The sequence below is a fragment of the Procambarus clarkii genome, chromosome 75, assembly GCF_040958095.1.
Source record: "Procambarus clarkii isolate CNS0578487 chromosome 75, FALCON_Pclarkii_2.0, whole genome shotgun sequence".
Taxonomy (NCBI): Eukaryota; Metazoa; Arthropoda; class Malacostraca; order Decapoda; family Cambaridae; genus Procambarus; species Procambarus clarkii.
This window is the reverse complement of record NC_091224.1, coordinates 24,678,011-24,696,723: the sequence shown is the minus strand read 5'-3', so window position 1 is coordinate 24,696,723 and position 18,713 is coordinate 24,678,011. Positions and strand designations below refer to the sequence as shown.

The 18,713-nt window shown below is 40.2% G+C and overlaps 1 protein-coding gene and 1 long non-coding RNA gene across 18 annotated transcripts in view; one reads left to right on the top strand and one right to left on the bottom strand.

The window, feature by feature from the left end:
• sif (still life) overlaps positions 1–18,713 on the bottom strand; it is a 541,039-nt gene that overhangs the window by 22,371 nt on the left and 499,955 nt on the right. For 13 of the 16 annotated variants that reach the window (XM_069313365.1, XM_069313373.1, XM_069313367.1 and 10 more), the window contains 7 exons: positions 15,071–15,250; positions 13,624–13,742; positions 13,215–13,439; positions 8,205–8,392; positions 6,258–6,434; positions 5,315–5,460; positions 4,879–5,109 (listed from right to left, as the gene is read on the bottom strand). In XM_069313365.1, the coding sequence (XP_069169466.1) occupies positions 4,879–5,109; positions 5,315–5,460; positions 6,258–6,434; positions 8,205–8,392; positions 13,215–13,439; positions 13,624–13,742; positions 15,071–15,250 (1,266 nt within the window). The remainder of the gene's footprint in view (positions 1–4,878; positions 5,110–5,314; positions 5,461–6,257; positions 6,435–8,204; positions 8,393–13,214; positions 13,440–13,623; positions 13,743–15,070; positions 15,251–18,713) is intronic. The other 3 variants (XM_069313368.1, XM_069313371.1, XM_069313372.1) reach the window with 3 other exon arrangements.
• LOC138356900 (uncharacterized) lies at positions 5,010–18,702 on the top strand. 2 transcript variants are annotated; one of them, XR_011224701.1, is made up of 4 exons: positions 5,010–5,150; positions 6,972–7,093; positions 16,292–16,390; positions 16,773–18,702. It is a non-coding gene; the product is annotated as an uncharacterized lncRNA (long non-coding RNA). The 2 variants fall into 2 exon arrangements; XR_011224700.1 differs by lacking the exon at positions 5,010–5,150 and having other exon boundaries at positions 6,529–7,093.

The following is an 18,713-nucleotide window of genomic DNA, read 5'->3' as shown; positions in this document are numbered from 1 at the left end:
GAGCCAGCTGTTGGCCAGAGGCTCCTGGCTAATTGGCGTTGGCCATCAGTATTGCCAGATTCAAGCCGGTTTCAAGTAAACCAATTGTTGTTATTAAATCGTTTACAGTCATTTGGCTGTTTTGATACTTCATTTCTTATGAATATTGGAATTATCTGTAAAGCTTTGCTGACTTTCTGGATGCTTTCCTCTCCCTGCTTCCTGCACTTCTGTAAGGGAAGGGGGCAGGTTCTGGTCCCTGGTAGGCGAAACATGACTCCCGCAACCAATGTGACCTAATAGTGGGGAGCCATCTTGGCAAGATAGCTTCAGGGAGTCATTAAGGCTTTACCAGAAAGAGCCATATCACTACATTACTTCCACCCCCCCCCCCACCCCCAGGGGATGCCTGACAGTTCAAGCAAAATTACTCGTACAACAAAGTAATACCATTGATGTTATTAGTTACTGGTTACAGAGATTTATTTAATAGTTACTCAGTGGGATTAGTTGGTCTTAGTTCATGAAGTCTGCGAGTTTCACAATATTCCACAAATTCCTCCAAATAGCATTCATTACACTGCTTCACTGCTGCTCTCACACACACTGTCTTCTAGCTTAATTGCACCCTGAGATACATACTACATAAACAGACAGATAAACAAGGAGGCATACAATCAGGTCTGCATGGCAGGCATGTGGAAGGCTAGACAATCAGTTGTCATCTGGGGTTGATTGAGAGACTGTCACACTTTTTAGCTTGCCGAGTTGCTGGTCAGCCGGGCTCTTTGACTAACTGCTTGTCTGCCTGGCCTTCACAAGGTGAAGCGAGCTAGCAACTTCAAGACTAGTTATCACTCATTTTCATCCTGTCTGAACAACACACCCCGCCCACCTAACCCCTGCAATTATGTGCTAGCATGATGCAACACCTTCAGTCACCTTCTATCCAACCTCAGTTTTCAAATTTTAATCTATGGCTTTTGCAAGAATGTACCATTACCCACCAAAATTATTGAAAACCCCATTATACATTCTTGTACATATTTAAGCGAATAAATAAATTCTGGTAAAAATATTTGGTACCCCATTACCTCTCCCCAACACCTTCCTTGCTCTTCCCCTCCCTCCCTATCCTTATGCCCCCTCTCTCCTATCCTCACATCCCCCTCCCTCTTATCCTTACACCCCCCTCCCTCCTATCCTCACGCCCCCCTCCCTCCTATCCTCACACCCCCCTCCCTCCTATCCTCATGGCTCCCTCCCTCCTATCCTCATGGCTCCCTCCCTCCTATCCTCATGGCTCCCTCCCTCCTATCCTCATGGCTCCCTCCCTCCTATCCTCATGGCTCCCTCCCTCCTATCCTCATGGCTCCCTCCCTCCTATCCTCATGGCTCCCTCCCTCCTATCCTCATGGCTCCCTCCCTCCTATCCTCATGGCTCCCTCCCTCCTATCCTCATGGCTCCCTCCCTCTTATCCTCATGGCTCCCTCCCTCCTATCCTCACACCCCCCTCCCTCCTATCCTCATGGCTCCCTCCCTCCTATCCTCACAACCCCCTCCCTCCTATCCTCACAACCCCCCTACTTCCTAGCCCTACACACCCTTCTTCCTACCCAAGCCCTTCTGCCATCCAATCCCCTCCCCTCATTTCTCTTCCATTCCTTTCTCCTCCCCTATACACCCACCAAAGAGCCAGATCTCAACCCCAGCAAACACAATTAGGTGAGTACTTCTTGTATGAAACTAATGCTAGATGGTCCCTGCCAGCTGCTGACACTCTTACATGTGGAATAAAGAACATTTTAAATATTTGATTGTAAAGTTTGCTTGTTTATCAAGGTACAGCTCATTAATTGTAGGTATTCAATATAAGAAGTCAGGCGATACATAGATTAATAGATAATATTCATACATTGACAGATACATAAGCACATATACATACACAAGCAAGGGTGTGCCTGGGGGAATGAATGAATGAATGAATGAATGAATGAATGAATGACTGCTTTCCTGCCTGATTGCTTGAGTGGGTGGGTTTGACTGACTGCTACACAACAATAAAGGCAGAGTAAGAGGTGAAGGAAAAAACATAAGTATCACATGGAGATGCACCAGTGGCCATGGATGGCTTGCATCATTAAGAACAGCAACAGAACCTGTCACCCAGCTACTTGGGTGACGTAATAGAACTGAAAAGTGGAGTACCACAAGGAAGTTGCCTCTCCCCCACTCTATTCAACATATATACAGCTGACCTACCCCAACCCCAACATGGAGAATACATCACATAGGCTGACGATGTCACCCAAATAATTTGCCAACCGGGACCATCAAAGCCGTTACTAGCCGACAAGACCAAGGCAGTACAGTAATTGAACTCGTAAACAAATTTGAGAAGCAATGGAAAATTAGCACCAACAAACAAAAGTTTCAGATAATACACATTGCGAAAAGAAACCCGGACCCCATAATCCTTGACAACCATCCGATCCATTATGCGGAGGTAGGCAGAATACTGGGACTTATGATTTATAGAACAGGGATACAAATTCATGTAAGGGACTGACTAAACAAAGCCAAAGCAGCCTTAGGAAAATTGAGGAGATTTCGAAGCCTCGGTACTAACATTCAGATCCACCTATATAAGGCTCTAGTTCGGCTGCATCTAGAGTATCCCCCAGTACCACTACAAACCATAAAGAAAACTAACATGCAGAAACTGCAAGCAGTGCAAAATAAGGTGCTAAGGAGAGCAGCAAAACACCTTCCACCATATGATCAGACAATCCAGGAGCTCCATGAACTCCTGAACATACAACCACTAAACATCAGACTGCAGCACCAAGCCATCAGGGTGTGATGGCTTGATAAATAAAAATAATAAAATAAAGAGCCTTAAACAGAACAACATGTGTGTGGAAGCATCAGTGTGTGTATATATGAATGCTACACAGTATTCATCTATAGACATCCATGTGAAGAACCTCTCACACACTCACAGCTCCCTGACAAGAGGGAGCCAGCTTAGCTTAGCTGCCAACACCCACACATCGTGTCAGCAAGGCGGACAGCCCGCCTGCTTTCATACCTCTCACTGTATTTCCCACGTCTATACTTCCCTTCACCTATGCCTCTCCTTCCTCTTTACTCCCCCCCCCCCCAGAAAACAAACAAACACCAGAACCTGCCCACCACCAACACTCATTGCACCAATGCTTACTTGTGAACTTACCTTGCTTTATTAGAACTTTTGGAGTAGAGGATTAACACACACTGTACAGTTTTTGATGATTTAAGCGAGAGATCAGGACAGGTATATATGTGCATACATGCATACAGAAATGAGCAGTCAGGAAATGACATTAAACTGGCAAATATGAAAGAACTGGTTACTAGCAGTAAATTAGTACAGAATACTGTAGATAAAAGTGCACCTATAATAATTTTTAGCTGCTTGGAAAATAAGATACCATCTAGGGTGGACAGAGCAGGAGAAGAGGAAACATCATTGAGAAAAAAGTAGGCTTAAGAGAAGGTTCTCAACAAAGGAAAATGTCAGATTTTCAGAGGATAAGTAAATATCTAAAAGATAGGATTAGCTTCCTTAAGGGTGATATTAAATGGAGTGAAGCAAATGACAGAAGTGCTTAAGAATGCCAGGAAATTGCAAAATAATGAAGATGGGTACAATGGTCATTAAGACAAGATTATTTAAAGGAAGAGAAAAGCTGAAAATGAACCACGATGAAGTATTCATCGAGGGTCGTGACATTTGCATAAAAATATGTTTAGAAATTGATTTTAGACAAATTTTTTTGGGTGAAGTGTTGGTGAGGGAGGGAGTGGTGGTGACTGGCCACTCCTCACTCCTTTTGATTCACCATACCAACTTAGTGGTTCGATATGGTGAACAAAACATGCATAATCTTGTATATAACCTGTGTATATAGTGTAATAAAAGCAAAACTATTTGTTTATTGTTTTATGAACATAATAATTGAATCATAATTGAATAATTGATCATTGAAATAATTATGATCAAAATACTGTTGAGTATGGCAAAGATTTACTCATTTTATTACAGTATATATCACACTACACACTATTATGCTACACACTACACACTAATAAATAATATTACTACAAAAAACTTAGAAGAAATCAGACATTGAAATAATTAGGTAATAATATCTTTGTGGCAACTCTCGCCTGACAGCTGTTTTTTGCCAGACTTCCTCACCCTATTGCGGCCAAACTATGCCACCTACGATTTTTGTATTATTTTTCCCATGATCATGGAACACAAATGAATACTTTTATAAGACAAATATTTTTTGAATTTTTGTTTTGTTTTCTGATGCGCCCGTAGGTGTTGAAGCCCAGAGCAGCTTAGGGGTTAATGCTTCAAAGAAGTTTGTTCAACTAAAAATGAAATTTGTATACAGGTGAACCATAAATTTTCACTGCTAAAAAATTATTATATTCTTTGCAAACTACACATCCAATTAATTTAATGTAACTTTAACTTACAATTATTTTATGCCATTTGTAAAATGTCTTGTTGTCAAAAGCCAGTGTTTGAAATTTTTGTGCATTGCAATAAGCAATCCAGTTAATTGTTTCAATATACTGTACTGTAATCTGCAAAAGTGTTTTAATAACCACAACATAAATGCTGAAACGGCTAACTATGTTGCAAAACACTGTCTGTAAAATATAAATCTATATTTTATAATGTATAAGCTATTAATTATGACATTCAAGAGAAGCTGTTTATGATCTGCTTAATATGCTTCTATTTTTAAATGATAAGCATATTCACTACATATAATTTTGTAAAATTCCATTACTGTAATTCAAACTAGGCTCATGCATTATAATTGAGGCTTACTTACCAACACTCCTGGTCGGCTGATACTGGGCTGGCTGGTTGGAGGCCTGGATTAGTTTGGCCATGGAGCCAGTGGAGCCTGTAGAGAGCGTCGAGGTGGTGGACAGCGAGAGGTGGTTGGGGGTCCGGCCAAGGGTCGCCTTTTTCTTGTCTATGACCTCCTCCTCACCCTCCGATCGCGTTCCCACTTCGTCCTTTCCGCCATCGCTCTTGGTGGTGGAGTCACTGAGTTCGTCTGGTGGTGGGAGAGGACGCGGAGTGAGCTGTAGACCGCAGGTGAGTTCCTTCAGGATAACACTGTTCTTCTTGAATATTTTTTTCACACACAGTATGTTACAACGGCCTTGGGCTCACTGAGTCACGGGTCATAATGTCATATTCCCTCCCTGACCCCCACCCTCACTGCTGCCGCCTGGGAGAGGCCGGCGGGCGGGACTCACCCATGCCGTCCGACACGGTCTTGCTGCGTGTTCGGAAGTTGTTTTGGTCATGCCCAACCTGCGTCTCGGGCACATTGTCGTAGCTCTCCAAGTTGTCATAATCTATGTTACCTGCTGAGTGTCGTTGTAGTGTGGCCGACTGAACTCTGCGGGAGAAAGGGCCACTCAGGGCACAGTTCACTGACCCCTTCAGGGAGGAAAACCACTCGACTAGGATTAACAGTGACGATATAAAATGTGGCCCACGCTAACTATTTCATTCCAAAGGTCTTGTGACTGCTATTTATTACCTTCTTTGAAAATATCAATATAAATACAGTACTGTATAACTAAAAACTCACTGACCCTTAATGCTCAGAAATCAATCCTCATTAGAAAATGTAATCTTATACTCTAAAGTAAATTAAAATTAAAATTTAATAAATTAAGGAAGTGGAAGAAAGATTTAGGCATTGTGAATGTTAAAACTAGAAAGCACCACACATAATGAAATATATAAGGTAGGAACTTAAAACTGTTCTTCTTCTTAAGATTATAAAGCATAAAGAATAATAATAATATCAATAGGTATAATAGGAATGCTCAAGGTTAATACTAATTTGAAAGTAATGAGTGATCATATTTTTATAATCTTATAGCTAAAGTGAATTTATATTGTCAGTGTTTTGTAGCTACTCTTGGAATATATATATATATATATATATATATATATATATATATATATATATATATATATATATATGTATGTATATATGTATATTATTACACACACACTGAACTGTCTAAAACAATAGTGAGATATAGAAATTCTTATACAGTACTTCTAGAATGACAGTATTATTAGATTATTACTCTATACCCAAGAGAAGCGAGTTTATGACAAAATTCTATGGAATATTTTCTAACAAAAGAATATGATAAAACACAAAATGTTTAAACTGACGTAGAGGTTTTTTTCTTAGGTGCTGAGCGGGAGGGTTGTAAAGTGTTGGTGTTTCCCTTGCTGGAGATGCTGGAGGATGACGATGACGGCTTGTTAGCAGGAATGTTCATATTTCTTACAGATTCACGTATGATTTGTCGGATGGTTTTCAGAAACGCATTACGGAACTCAGATGTGCTGAGGAGAAAATTGCAGACAAAATAGTAATTAATAAATTAGCAAGTCAGTTATTTGTCATACACACAAATTCTTAAATGACCAGATATGTTTTATTTGCATAAAAGTGATTGAAAAATTAAAGTTCCAAGCCAGTATATCTCAGGATACAGGCAGGGTTGCATAGTGAGTTATAGGGTTGGAATGATTGCAATGAGTGTAATGAGTTCAGGAAGCTTGATTATAAGTTGATGTAATGATGTGGTGTTTCTAGTGATAACTGTGGTTTTGGTAGTTGTGGTTGTAATGTTGGTCATGTTCTGAGTGATTGTAGTTATAATTGAATCTGTAGTTGAGATTATTGTGATAGTTGCACTGCTGACTCATTTTGGGCAGAGCCCACCTAGATCCAACCCCTTTTCCCCCTGTACCCATCACTCCTCTTTTTAAAGGTAATTATGAAATTTGCCTCAATGATGTGGCAGGCATCCACTCATTTACCATACTGTTGCCAAACCAGTACTGTCCTTTATAATTTCCAAATCTGAACTTTTCCAGCTTATAGCCAATACTACAAGTTCCAACCTGGTCTGATGAAAGTTTCAAGAACTTGCCCATATCTTCCCTGTTGATACCCATTGTGCACTTGAAGACTTCAGTTATGTGCTTCTCCATCTAATGTAAGTTGAACTATGGTATTCAAACCTCCTTTTTTTGTATGGGAGTTCCCAAAAACCATGGAGTACACTGGTCATCTTATGTTAAATTTGGTCAAAGAATTGGTGTCCAGTCTGTACTGTGGTGACTAGAACTGGATGGCATAGTCTCACCAGGGCCAAATATAATTGAAAGATAATGCTTGAACATCTATTTCCAATGATCCTGGTTAACCCAAGCATCCCATTTGCTTTGTTCTGTGAATTGATATACAGTATTGCTGTCCATGTTCAGGTCTCTGAAAGTCAACACCCCCTTCATATCCCTATCAACTCCATTTGCTCAAATCTGCATCATTTATCTGCTAGTCAATACCACTGTTGTTTCCAAAGTGTAGAAATTTGCACTAATCTATATTGAACTGCATTGGCCACTATTTTGCCCAATTCTGCAGTGTGATGAGTTCTTTTCTGGAGTTATGCCAAGTCTTCATTTCTTTGCTACTTCCCCATTTTCATGTCATCCACTAATTTGGTGGTTTTACTATTCATCTCTACATCTAGGTCATTTATATATATTATAAACATCAATGGTCACAACCCCCCCCTCCCCTCCAAAAAAATATGTATTTCATGCATAAATTAAGGAACTGCTGCACTTGAAGGATAATTTTTTTGTAATTAATGTGGAGCTTGAATTTAGGTTATAAAAATACAAAGCCTGAACTCTGACCAGAGGTCAATAAAGATATACAAGTTGTATCTAAGGCTTCTTTAAAATGTGATTTGCCACATGACAGACAATAGTTAAGAGGCACAAAGTGGGGGGGGGACAACAAGTGTGTTGAGTTAAAGATGGCATTGTGTAAAATATTAATTAGGAAAGTAAAAAACATTATTTTTTATAAAAAAAAAACATTAACCAATGTATTGATAGACAAAGTGTATTCAGCTTTATTAGCATGATATAGCCAGAGCTGCATAAGCCCTGGCTATTTAGCAAAACAATCTCTGTCAGTTAGGTCTAATTGGACAGTTCTAGCTAAGAAGAAGAATGACATACTGTCTTATTGAGAAAAATTATTAAGAGCAAGCAACACCTATCTTACCTCAAAATTGGTATTATTCCACTTACCTATTTGATAGATGATAGACCTTTTCGGACCGACGTTGAAGTTGGCTTTTAAGATGAATTAGTTCCCAGAGGAAATGAGAGTCCATATCCTTCATCGAGGAGGCACGGACCTGAACCTCTGTCACAGGAATTAACACTTGGTACCTAATTATTTCTACTTCAGATGAGCTATTCTTCCCTTGTGCTCCCTAGAGACAGGATGAATCATAAATTCATACATAGATGAAAAGGAAGTACAGAATATATATTTATATATTAAATCAATATACAGCATTCCACAAATGAATTTTTCTGAGCTAAACACACATTGTAGCATGATATCAGTACTGTATGGATTAATGAAGGAGAGAGGGGTAGATGAAGTAGTGTTGTGAACAAATATATATATAGCATACAGTAGTTTAATACTATAATTTGCTGATGAAAAGTTCTATCATTTGCTAGTTTATGGTAATCAGCCTGATTTTGTGTTTGTGTCATCCTATCTCATATTTTGCATACTGCTTCCTTAACTATTCTTTTTGGATCAATATGACATCACTTTTGAAATATGCGAACTTCTCAGGCTGCGGGATCCCACTTCGTGGCTCCGGTTTTAGTGATCCTTGGCTGAGGCCTGGTGGTGTGGAAGCTGATGTCCCATTGTTTAGGGATGGAAATCTTCCTTGCACATTTCTTTTCCCGGGTCCCAGTTACTAGCGTTGATACACTTCCTTTATGCAAATTTTCCACAGCTTTAGCTTGGACAGACTTGCTTTGAGACTGAACTCATGCATCTGAGATGAAACCAAATGTTTTTGGGTGTGGGTTTTCTTCTTCTTTTTCCTAACTATGGTACAAAGTCTTGGTGTCCTCCTGACTGGTGGATAACCCCTTGTTTTTCCTGGATAAGTGGCAAACTTTGTCGTACACAGTCACTTGATTGGAAAGTGGTGACCCCCTAGTGTTCAGGTTTTTCTAACGGGTTCCTCTATTAAGGTGGTCAATTGTGCCTTTTTGGGTTTGCCCTTTCCCACGATGTAAAGTCTTGGCAACTCAATGTCCACATTACAATATAAGACACACCCAGTGCTCCTAGGTGCCCAGTCCCAGGCATGCCCAGTTTTGCCATACCAGTTGCCCAGGTGTTTGTAATAGCCCCTGGTGCCCTGCAACTCTTCAGCAACAGGTATGTTTTCTGGCATTAGTCCAGGTCTGACAGATGGCATGATTCTTCCCACCAAATTTTTAATTGGATGATCAGTGGACTGTGATATGGGGACATCTGAACTTTTTTCTACAGCTTTGAGGTTCGAATCCGTGGTGCCCCCTCCTCTGTCATTAGAACAGTTAATATATGCATTATACCTTAGCTGGATGTTTATCTTCAGCTGCCACCATGCCAAGCATAGATAAGTGGGCTACTTGCCTGTGGTGGACATATCACAATCTGGTAGTTTGCAGGGCTGTGCTCTCTGCCCTCATTTGAAATGCCTCCTAATGATCCACTTCCTCAACTAGGAAGAGGAAGGGGGTTCAATTCATTCTCCCTGAAATGGGGTTGGACTCTGCATATAGGATGGCTTCTGGCCCCTCAGAATATAGTATTTAGTGTAGTTCACATTGGAGGCTTTTTGAATGTCCTCGAGGACAATCTTTTGCTTACATCCTCCTGGATGGTCTCCCACTTATGTTCGATCTCAATGCGTGGGCTACTTTTCTCTGCCCTCATGGAAAATTCAGCCAATTCCCCCACAGGTAAACCGGCTCACTTGTATATGTGGCATTAATGACTTGCAGTCTATGTGACTCCATTTCCAGATCACAAGATTTTCATGGTGGATTTTCACTAAGACTTGAGTCAATGATCTTACATTTACCTCTTCTCTCTGGTCCAGCTGCTTCCAGTGTTGACCAGACTGGGGATATTCACAAGTCAAGTCCTCCTGTTGGCCCCCCCTCATGTAACCAGTTTAGCCGTGGTTTCAGACCCAGTCCCAGTGTCACCTGTAGGGGTTGGGATGTGAACCTATTGGTGTCACCTTTGTGGCTTTTTGTTGTAGCATGGTAGACCTCTTCCTTCCTCACTTATTGATGAGAACAGAGGATTTTTCTAAATTTTGGGCATACAGTATCTAAGCTCCCTTCACCTTGTAGAGCTAATGAAGGCCCTACCAGAAAAGGGTATTACATTACATTCAATGTTTGGTTTTTATTACCAAGAGACCTCTTAGTTCCAGTACTGTACAATTTTTAGCTTGTTATACACTTCTCACTTTTTGTGTTATTGATCTATAAAACAATCTTTCAACTTTCACTATGCTCTCCATACTTTTGCATCTAGTCTTTGTCCTCTTTTTAACCTGATAGGCTCTCATCTAAATATTAAATATACCGTAAGAAGCTTTCTTTAATAACAGCGTTAAGACACTGTTCCTTTTAGGTTTCCTTAGAAAGGCTGAACTCTTGTAAGATCTTACACAGAAATCACACAAACTTGTAGAGAATGAGTTACAATAATGTGGCTGAAACAAACACTGTAATCCAATTTATACACATGAAATGCAAGTGACAACATTTCAGTGCATCCACAAAAATCTCTGTAGTGTATCTCTTATATAGAATGATCAATTATTGGCATGACGGGGGGGAAGGGGAGTGTGATGGAAATAGTGTTAACTAAGGTGTCAGAAGCAGATTAACGTAAAGATCATATGCAACCATTTACAAAATTTGTACAAATAAAATCTTTGTCATAAGTATTCAGCCCATCATCTTGAAATGATTGCACAGTAGTTATAGTAACCATTTGGTCGAAAGTACAAATATGTATCAATGAACCACCAAAAAATTTCATTGCTGTATATACTTTCATGGGGTACAGAAAATAAAGCTAAAACCAAACTTAAAAATTTATAGGCTTTTTATAGCATGTATATGTACTATATTAGGCCTAAGATAGCATGTATTTAACTTTGGATTGCTAGGAGCACCCTTGGGTTGCTTGCAGCCTTGGCAGAATATGTTGAGAAAAACAAAAATATCCCATTAGGCCAAATTCAATAATACAAAACTTTTTTTGAGTCCATCACTACATATTGGTACTTTTGACTAAATGGTTACTATAAGTACTTTCATTTTAGGAGGATGGTCTGGAGTACAGTATCATATCTGAGAAAAAGAACAAAATTTGATTACAAAAGAAATAGCGAAAATGCATTTTTGCTGCTCTGGCAGTGTAACACTTAAATGATTTTTTCAATGCTTGCAGTAATTCATTACTGTATTTATATTAAAACTATGGGTCAATTCAAATGAAGATTTCCTGGCCATTCCCAGATTGCATTATGTGAAGATTTCCTGGACAATTATGGGTCACAATTGTATCAAGATTTCTTGCAAAATTACTAGTAGCCTTATACAAAGATTTTCTGATCAAATTATGAATTAAATCCTTCGAGGATTCTGATCTTCATGACACTGCTCGATTAAAGAGAAGTGGTTACAAGTATGAAGGCAACACCTAGCAGTCATGAGAAGCATCTGCTCACTGCTCAAGTACCCCAAAAATAGCACGATGGGAGTTGCATGTTCTTCAGTTTGCACCCGTGGCAGAAAATTAATTGAATATAACCAAGGCAACACAAAAGTAGATATGTGATTTGGGGGTATTTTTACCTTTTGCATAAAGCTCTATTACTGTACTTCATAAGAATTAATTTTTCACTAGGAAGCACATTAGGCATTGGATAGGTTTTGTAAACTTTGTTAGTACAACAGTTCATATTTTCAACATTCCATCCATTGTTATAGGTATAATAATTTTGTTGAGGATGGGTTGGTCCTTTAACCCCCTCACATCCCGTGGTGATTGATATCCAACACTGGCTGTTCATCACCTATAGGACATATAAGTGTCATTTTGCTGTGTTGCCTCTAATTCCATTCACCTGGACTGCATAGGTCTGGAACTGCGGACCCCACGCGTGTGAGTGCCGTAGCACTATTATTTCCACAGAAGTGTGGATGGCAATTTATTGCCTCTAATAATCTCATGGACACTGTTGTTAAAGATACTTTTTTGTGCCTGTCTCATTTACCAGAAGCAAATACTCAGTCGGATTTTTATTCTGCCATTCATAACGACATTGTCATTTGTTGAATGGTTAGCTATTACAGATAACACATTACGTAATTTAAAAAGCAATCAATCCCCATGGCCACTGAAACAAGATGTGGGAAACATCTCTAGCTCTGTTAGGTATTGGTCACACATGATTAACTCATAGACACGTAACAGAACAAATATAGTACCAGCACCTTACTGTCAGATCTCCGTTGTCCCACTAACAATCGAGTACCTTCTCATAGAATGTCCTGATTTTCAGGATCTGAAATCTTGCTTTCTCAATGATCCTTCGAGTCTTGTGTTCCTCGATCAAATTCTCTATGAATCTGTTACGTTTGACATTGTTCATCTTGTGTTTTTTCTCTTGTATTTGTATCCTTAATTGACATCCAGAAATTGTTTAATATCTTGTGATGCAGCTGGTGCTAAATAGTTTTCCAAGCTGATTTCCTCCTGTCGATAATTACTTTGAACAATACGGCTGTTAGGTAAAATATATTATATCGGAGAAATGTTTCTTCCTTTTTATTATATTTATTTATTTATTATATTATTATTTAAAATGGTGAAACAAAAACTTTATAATGGGTATGAATTCAAAATAATCTCAAAAATAAAAAAAAATTATACATTTTCACTGTAAAAAATATATTATCACATTTGTTAACAATGTGACATTTTGGCAGGCTTGTTTCAGAACAATCTTGCAGGCTCAGGAAATCAAGTCATTTGGAAATTGGTGTGGAAAAATTATGTTTATGAAAACTACAAGCAGTAAGATTTTGTTTTCTATAACAAATTGCAATTCAAAAATAATTTTTTATTGCATATGACCTTTGAATTATGGCGTACGGTGACAAATCATTTAGAAATACAAGAAACACGATACTGTGGTCACTTACAACACCACTAACCATCAGCTTTTTCTTTTGTCTTAATCTCTCCTTGCAAAGGAAGACAACAGCCGTTTTAAAGACGAAACACATGGCATGAAGTTCCAATCCTTTCTTTATTTTTCCTAAGAAGTCCGAGATATTGAGCCACTCGACTCCTCCGTAGTAGAGAAGATCCCCTGGAGATAGGTCGACTGGCTGTGGGAGGTGCGGATCACGTGAGATCCTAGGTTCCTATATTGAATATAAGTATTATAAATATATTTTAGAAAGCTTTATTTTGTCACCTAATCGAGGCATTCCAGGAATAAAGGGTGTCTTGGAGAGTTCACATCAGACATCCATTCACTGAGTAGTATTAGTCATGTTACACATTTATCAGTACATGTCCTTGTAAAAGAGGTTTATTGAAACTCACTTGTTTGCAAGACTTTTGATGTTGACGGAATAAATGGTCAAATATTGCACCGTATTCCTCATGGATCCGTTGCATTTCGTTGATATGTTCTGCTACCTTCTCCATTACTTTGAGGGCCTCTGTTATCACAAACAAGATGTGAAATCAGACCCAATGACTTCTATATAAAATAAGATACAGGACTACGTGTTTAACTGTTGAAACCAGGGGGGGGGGGCAATAATAATATAAAAAGCATTGGTTGTGGAAAGCATTCTTTACTCTAAATTAACTGTAATATGGTATCTCATCTAGTCAGCATCTCTAGTGTCCCTTCATCTTCAAGTTAGTACTCTTGTGGCAGCAGGTAGTGATATCCAATAGTCTCAGGAATATATGCACACACAGTATACACAGTAGTATATATATATTCCTGTTATCAGAGACAGGAAGCCTGTACCTAAGCTTATCGAGATCCACCTAGGCCAACTACTGACCTGCTGACCTGTTCTAGGATGCAACCCACAACAGTTGTATAACTCCTCGGGTACCTATTTACTGCTAGATGAATAAGGCATCGGGGTGAAAGGAAATGCCCTAACCATTTCTGTCCCCCCCCCCCCCCCCCCCGGGGATCGATCCCAGGTTCCTCGATTGTGAGCCGAGGATGCAGACCAATATAGGACCCATATGGAATACATAGTACAACTGCAGTTGTTCTATGTTAGTCTTGGATGAAAGGACCGAGACACTGCCATGTGAAGAGACTCTTACACTTGAGACATGCCAGTGCTCTTGGTAACACACAAATGTTATGGCTCAGGCAAGGCAGTTTATGTGCTGTAGTATTACTGACAGTAACAACACTATGGAAAACAAACTAAAACTTAAATTACTCAAAGCTCTTGATATATGTAATGAAAGCAAGTAATAGCTTTGGAAACAGTGAAACATGCTAATGATTAAAGTATTGTACTTACTATATAAAGCTATGGTACTATACAATTAAGGCAAGGATTGTGTACATATATTTGGAAGGCGAAGTGGAGGAAAGAGAGAAATGGAGTGTGATGGAAGGGTAAGGAAGATGGGAGTCAAGGGAGATATTTTAGTGGAGGGAGGGGAACAGGTGGGGGGGGGGAGGGTAATAATAGGGAGATAACCCTCCTCCCTATTCTCATTGTTCATAAAATTGACTCAACATGCATGAGTTTCTCCAAGATTAAGCAAACATTGCACACTACTTAATAAACCTGGTTGGTAAGTGTTCAAGTAGACTAGTGTTGCTTAGTACTCATATCCCAAAGTCCATGTATACCACCCACACACCTAGGGGGAGAACAGCAGTAGCAGCACCCACCTAGGAGAGAGAGAGCAACAGCAGGTTCCTAGGGGAGAGATAGCAGCAGCATCCACCTAGGGGAAGCGGTAGGCACCCACCTAGGGGGAGTGTAGTCAATGTACATACCCACAAGATGTCTGTGCTCGTCGGAGCCCGGCGTGGTGAGGGCCTTCAGCTGCTGGAGGAGCAACGGGTACTTGAGAATGCGTTGGATGGGCTTGATCAAATAGGACTCGAGCGTCGCCGAATGTTGCTGGCGAGGGTTACGCGATGAGAGGAACTCTTTCAGCTCCTGGTTACCTTCACCTGAGGAAGAAACAAATCCCACTCTCAATTACTCAATACATTAACATTATTGGAATGCTTAACAAGTGTCAATGACCTGTGAAATAAATTTAAACTTTACGGTTGCTGTTTTACCAGGTGGATAATACAAAACGTTTCTCCCAACTATATAGATATTCAAAGTTGGTTTTTGAATATATATATGTAAAGGAGATTTATAAGCTGCAGTGGCCTATTTGCCCATAGTGAAGTGCTTCACCTCACCCCTGGTTATATATTCAGCTGCTCTAAAATTGTAACTCACGGGAGACATCTCCCATCACGCAGGGTGCAGTTGCACCTCCAGAGATCTCCAGTATCAGCTCTTGATACTGGTAATGGCTCAAAAGGGCCACCACTTACGGGCTATTCATGCCCGTGCCACCTCTTGGGTGGCTTAATCTTCATCAATTGTAACTACTTGTACTTTGCCTTTCATAATGTTGACAAGGGTCAACGAAACGCATCTTTTAGTGTCAGGCCAATATCACTAAAATGAACTGTGGGGAGTTCATTTTTCAACTTCTCAAGTGAAGAAAAATAGAGAAAATTCATGCTAGAATTATTGACCTTCCAGACGACTGGAAGGTCAATACACCTTTGTTTCCATAGCGACTGAGATGCCCGGCCCCTGGGGTAGGAACACCTTGGGCTTTCTCAAAGAATTGGGTTCCTGGCTCGATGACTTCACGAGACCCGAGGGTTGCCAGTTTCTTGTTTCATTGCATCAGTGTGGCGATCCAGAGGGAAATTGCCTGTGTCCTTGGTTCCTGTCTGGAAGCAAAGGGACCCCAAGAGATTCATAACTTTTAAGCACTCATTGTATTAATCAATGTACATCTTGTAACTTTTAAATATCCAATAAAACACAACAAAACACATCTTCTGATGTGTGGTTTGATCATCATATTTTCAACCACGTTATTGTGCCTCATTGTCTACATATACTCACCCCATATATATATCAGGAAAATGGTGTAGATGTACGGGATGGACATAGGTCTAATCTTTTTCCCCCACAAGCTATTTCAGAGTGACATGCACCACAAGCGTGAGGATGAAGAGGGGACCTCACGACAGCAGAGTCGCAAGTTCTGCCGTCCAACGTCCCGTCAACCACAGGCAAGATTCTTAAAATATATATTTAAAAATCGCACCATCATTTCCGTCCGGTGCGGTGTCCGGTATATGTCAATAATTACGGAATAGTTGCGTTCCTGCTTTAACTGGCTTCTCCAGCTTGATGCGCCCAATAATGCTTTACACTTTACAGGATAAAAAATGACGTTTCTCCTCGTCCTCAGATATTCTTTAATTGTTTTAACCATAATTGAGAGACGTGCGTGGAGCGCTGTTAAGGAATTTATCCTGGGTGACTGAGATAAGGTGAAATTGTTGTTGTTGTTAAAGATTTAGCTATTCAGGACGGAGTGTCCATGTAGCACGGGCTATGGTGAGCCCGTAAAATTAAGGTGAAAGCGTTAATATTCCTTTATTGTTGCAGGTAGCGAGGTGTTCATTCAGCCCGGCCTCCTAAGGTCTTCAACGTCAAGAAAGCGGTCAATTTAACGTGTCCTCTCCTAACCTACCATAAACAAGTGCGAGAACGGGTTGCAGACTAAGCCAGAGGACCCAAAACAGAAAACGGGACAGTACTTCACTTCCACCAGCCGCTTCCATGTTCTAGTACGACGACTGTTGGCCTTATGTAACGCATACGATCGAAATGCGACGTTCTTTGCAAGAGGGCAGGTTGGTTCATTACCTGTGGACGATTTTGATAGTTATTATACTCCCGCTTGAGTAAGACCTTAGTAACCTCTGCTTTATTGTTGACCAGACCACACACTAGAAGTTGAAGGGACGACGACGTTTCGGTCCGTCCTGGACCATTCTCAAGTCGATTGTCTTCTGCTTTATTATTGGGGGGAGCGAAGAATTAGTGTCAATGAAATAAGATAAAGATGAGAGGATGGAGAAAATAAGCTCGGCATAACAAGGCCAACACTAATTTTAGGAAGAAATTGGAACAAGTTTATCGAGGTATAAACACACACACATAAGGGGATGAGGTAGCTCAAGCTGTTATCACCCCGTTAAGGAAGAAGTGTATCGAAGATGTAAATATCAACTAAGCTTCAACCTTCTGAACTTCCTCCCCGTATTCAGAATGACTTGCTTCATGACGTAGAAATATTTGAATCCCGGTCGAGAGTTGACGTTATTTCATATAAGGTTTCGCCAATAAGGTTTTAATAAAGCCCTTAAGCCATGCCCTGAGAAACGTCTGAAATATGGTCTATTCTCAATCTGGCATTTGTATTTCCTGATGCGTTGCTGCGGAAGGAATCACAAAAAAATATTAATCCTTCAAAACTCTCCAGCAGAACACGACAGGAAATTCCTGGAAGTGTCATAGCGATGGCCTCGACGTTCTCGTAAGGCGCTAAATGTGGGAAATTCTGACCAAATTTCCAAATAAATGCTGCGAGAATAACGGCGATCTCGTATATCGTCACGTTCTAATGTCAGTCGCTAGTTATCCGTCAACACCAGACGGCGCACAGATATATATCGGCCCTTGTCGCTATCGCACCACGGGAGACATCTCCCGTCACGCAGGGTGCAGTTGCACCTCCAGAGATCTCCAGTATCAGCTCCTGATACTGGTAATGGCTCAAAAGGGCCACCACTTACGGGTTATCCATGCCCGTGCCACCTTTCGGGTGGCTTAATCTTCATCAATCTATCGCACCAGGCACAACACACAACAGGACGAGCAACACAAACAGCGGATATTGTCAATGTGAGCTGCAAACGTCATCTCTTAGCATTAGTGAGTGAATAACTTGGGATCCAGTGTTTGCGTTGGGCAACATTTCAATACATGTTAATATAACTGGAAGAAAACAGACTATGTACAGATCGCCGAGTCTCAGGGACACTACATGCAATCTGCTGAAATGTATAATATAAATTCAAGACAAACATTTATATCGTCGAGTTATATAACGTCAAACTGTCGTATTAAGGTAACCTATCCTAATCTACCAGAGGACCTACGAACAGAAAACGGGACATTAAGCTACCCTATGACGATCTCCATTGGTCAAGCTATTATGTATTAGCGATAAGACCTACCATTAATGTACAATGACCTACTGTAAAAGTAAAGCTCTTAAAATAGCACTTTCTCTGTAACTAGCTGACATTGTAACTATAAGGTGTGAAGGATAGATGAAACTGTTTATGTAATAATCTAAGATGAGGTCTGATAAAGACCTTTTGTGCCCTCTGTAATGCTTTTGGCGCTACCGCTCACAGGATGGGTATGGAGTGCACAATAAATTAGCCGCCTCCAGCGGCAACAAAACGTGTGTAAAAACCGAAGAAAGTTTTTTAAAAAGTATGTCCCAGCCTTGGTAATAAGATATTAAAACAAATC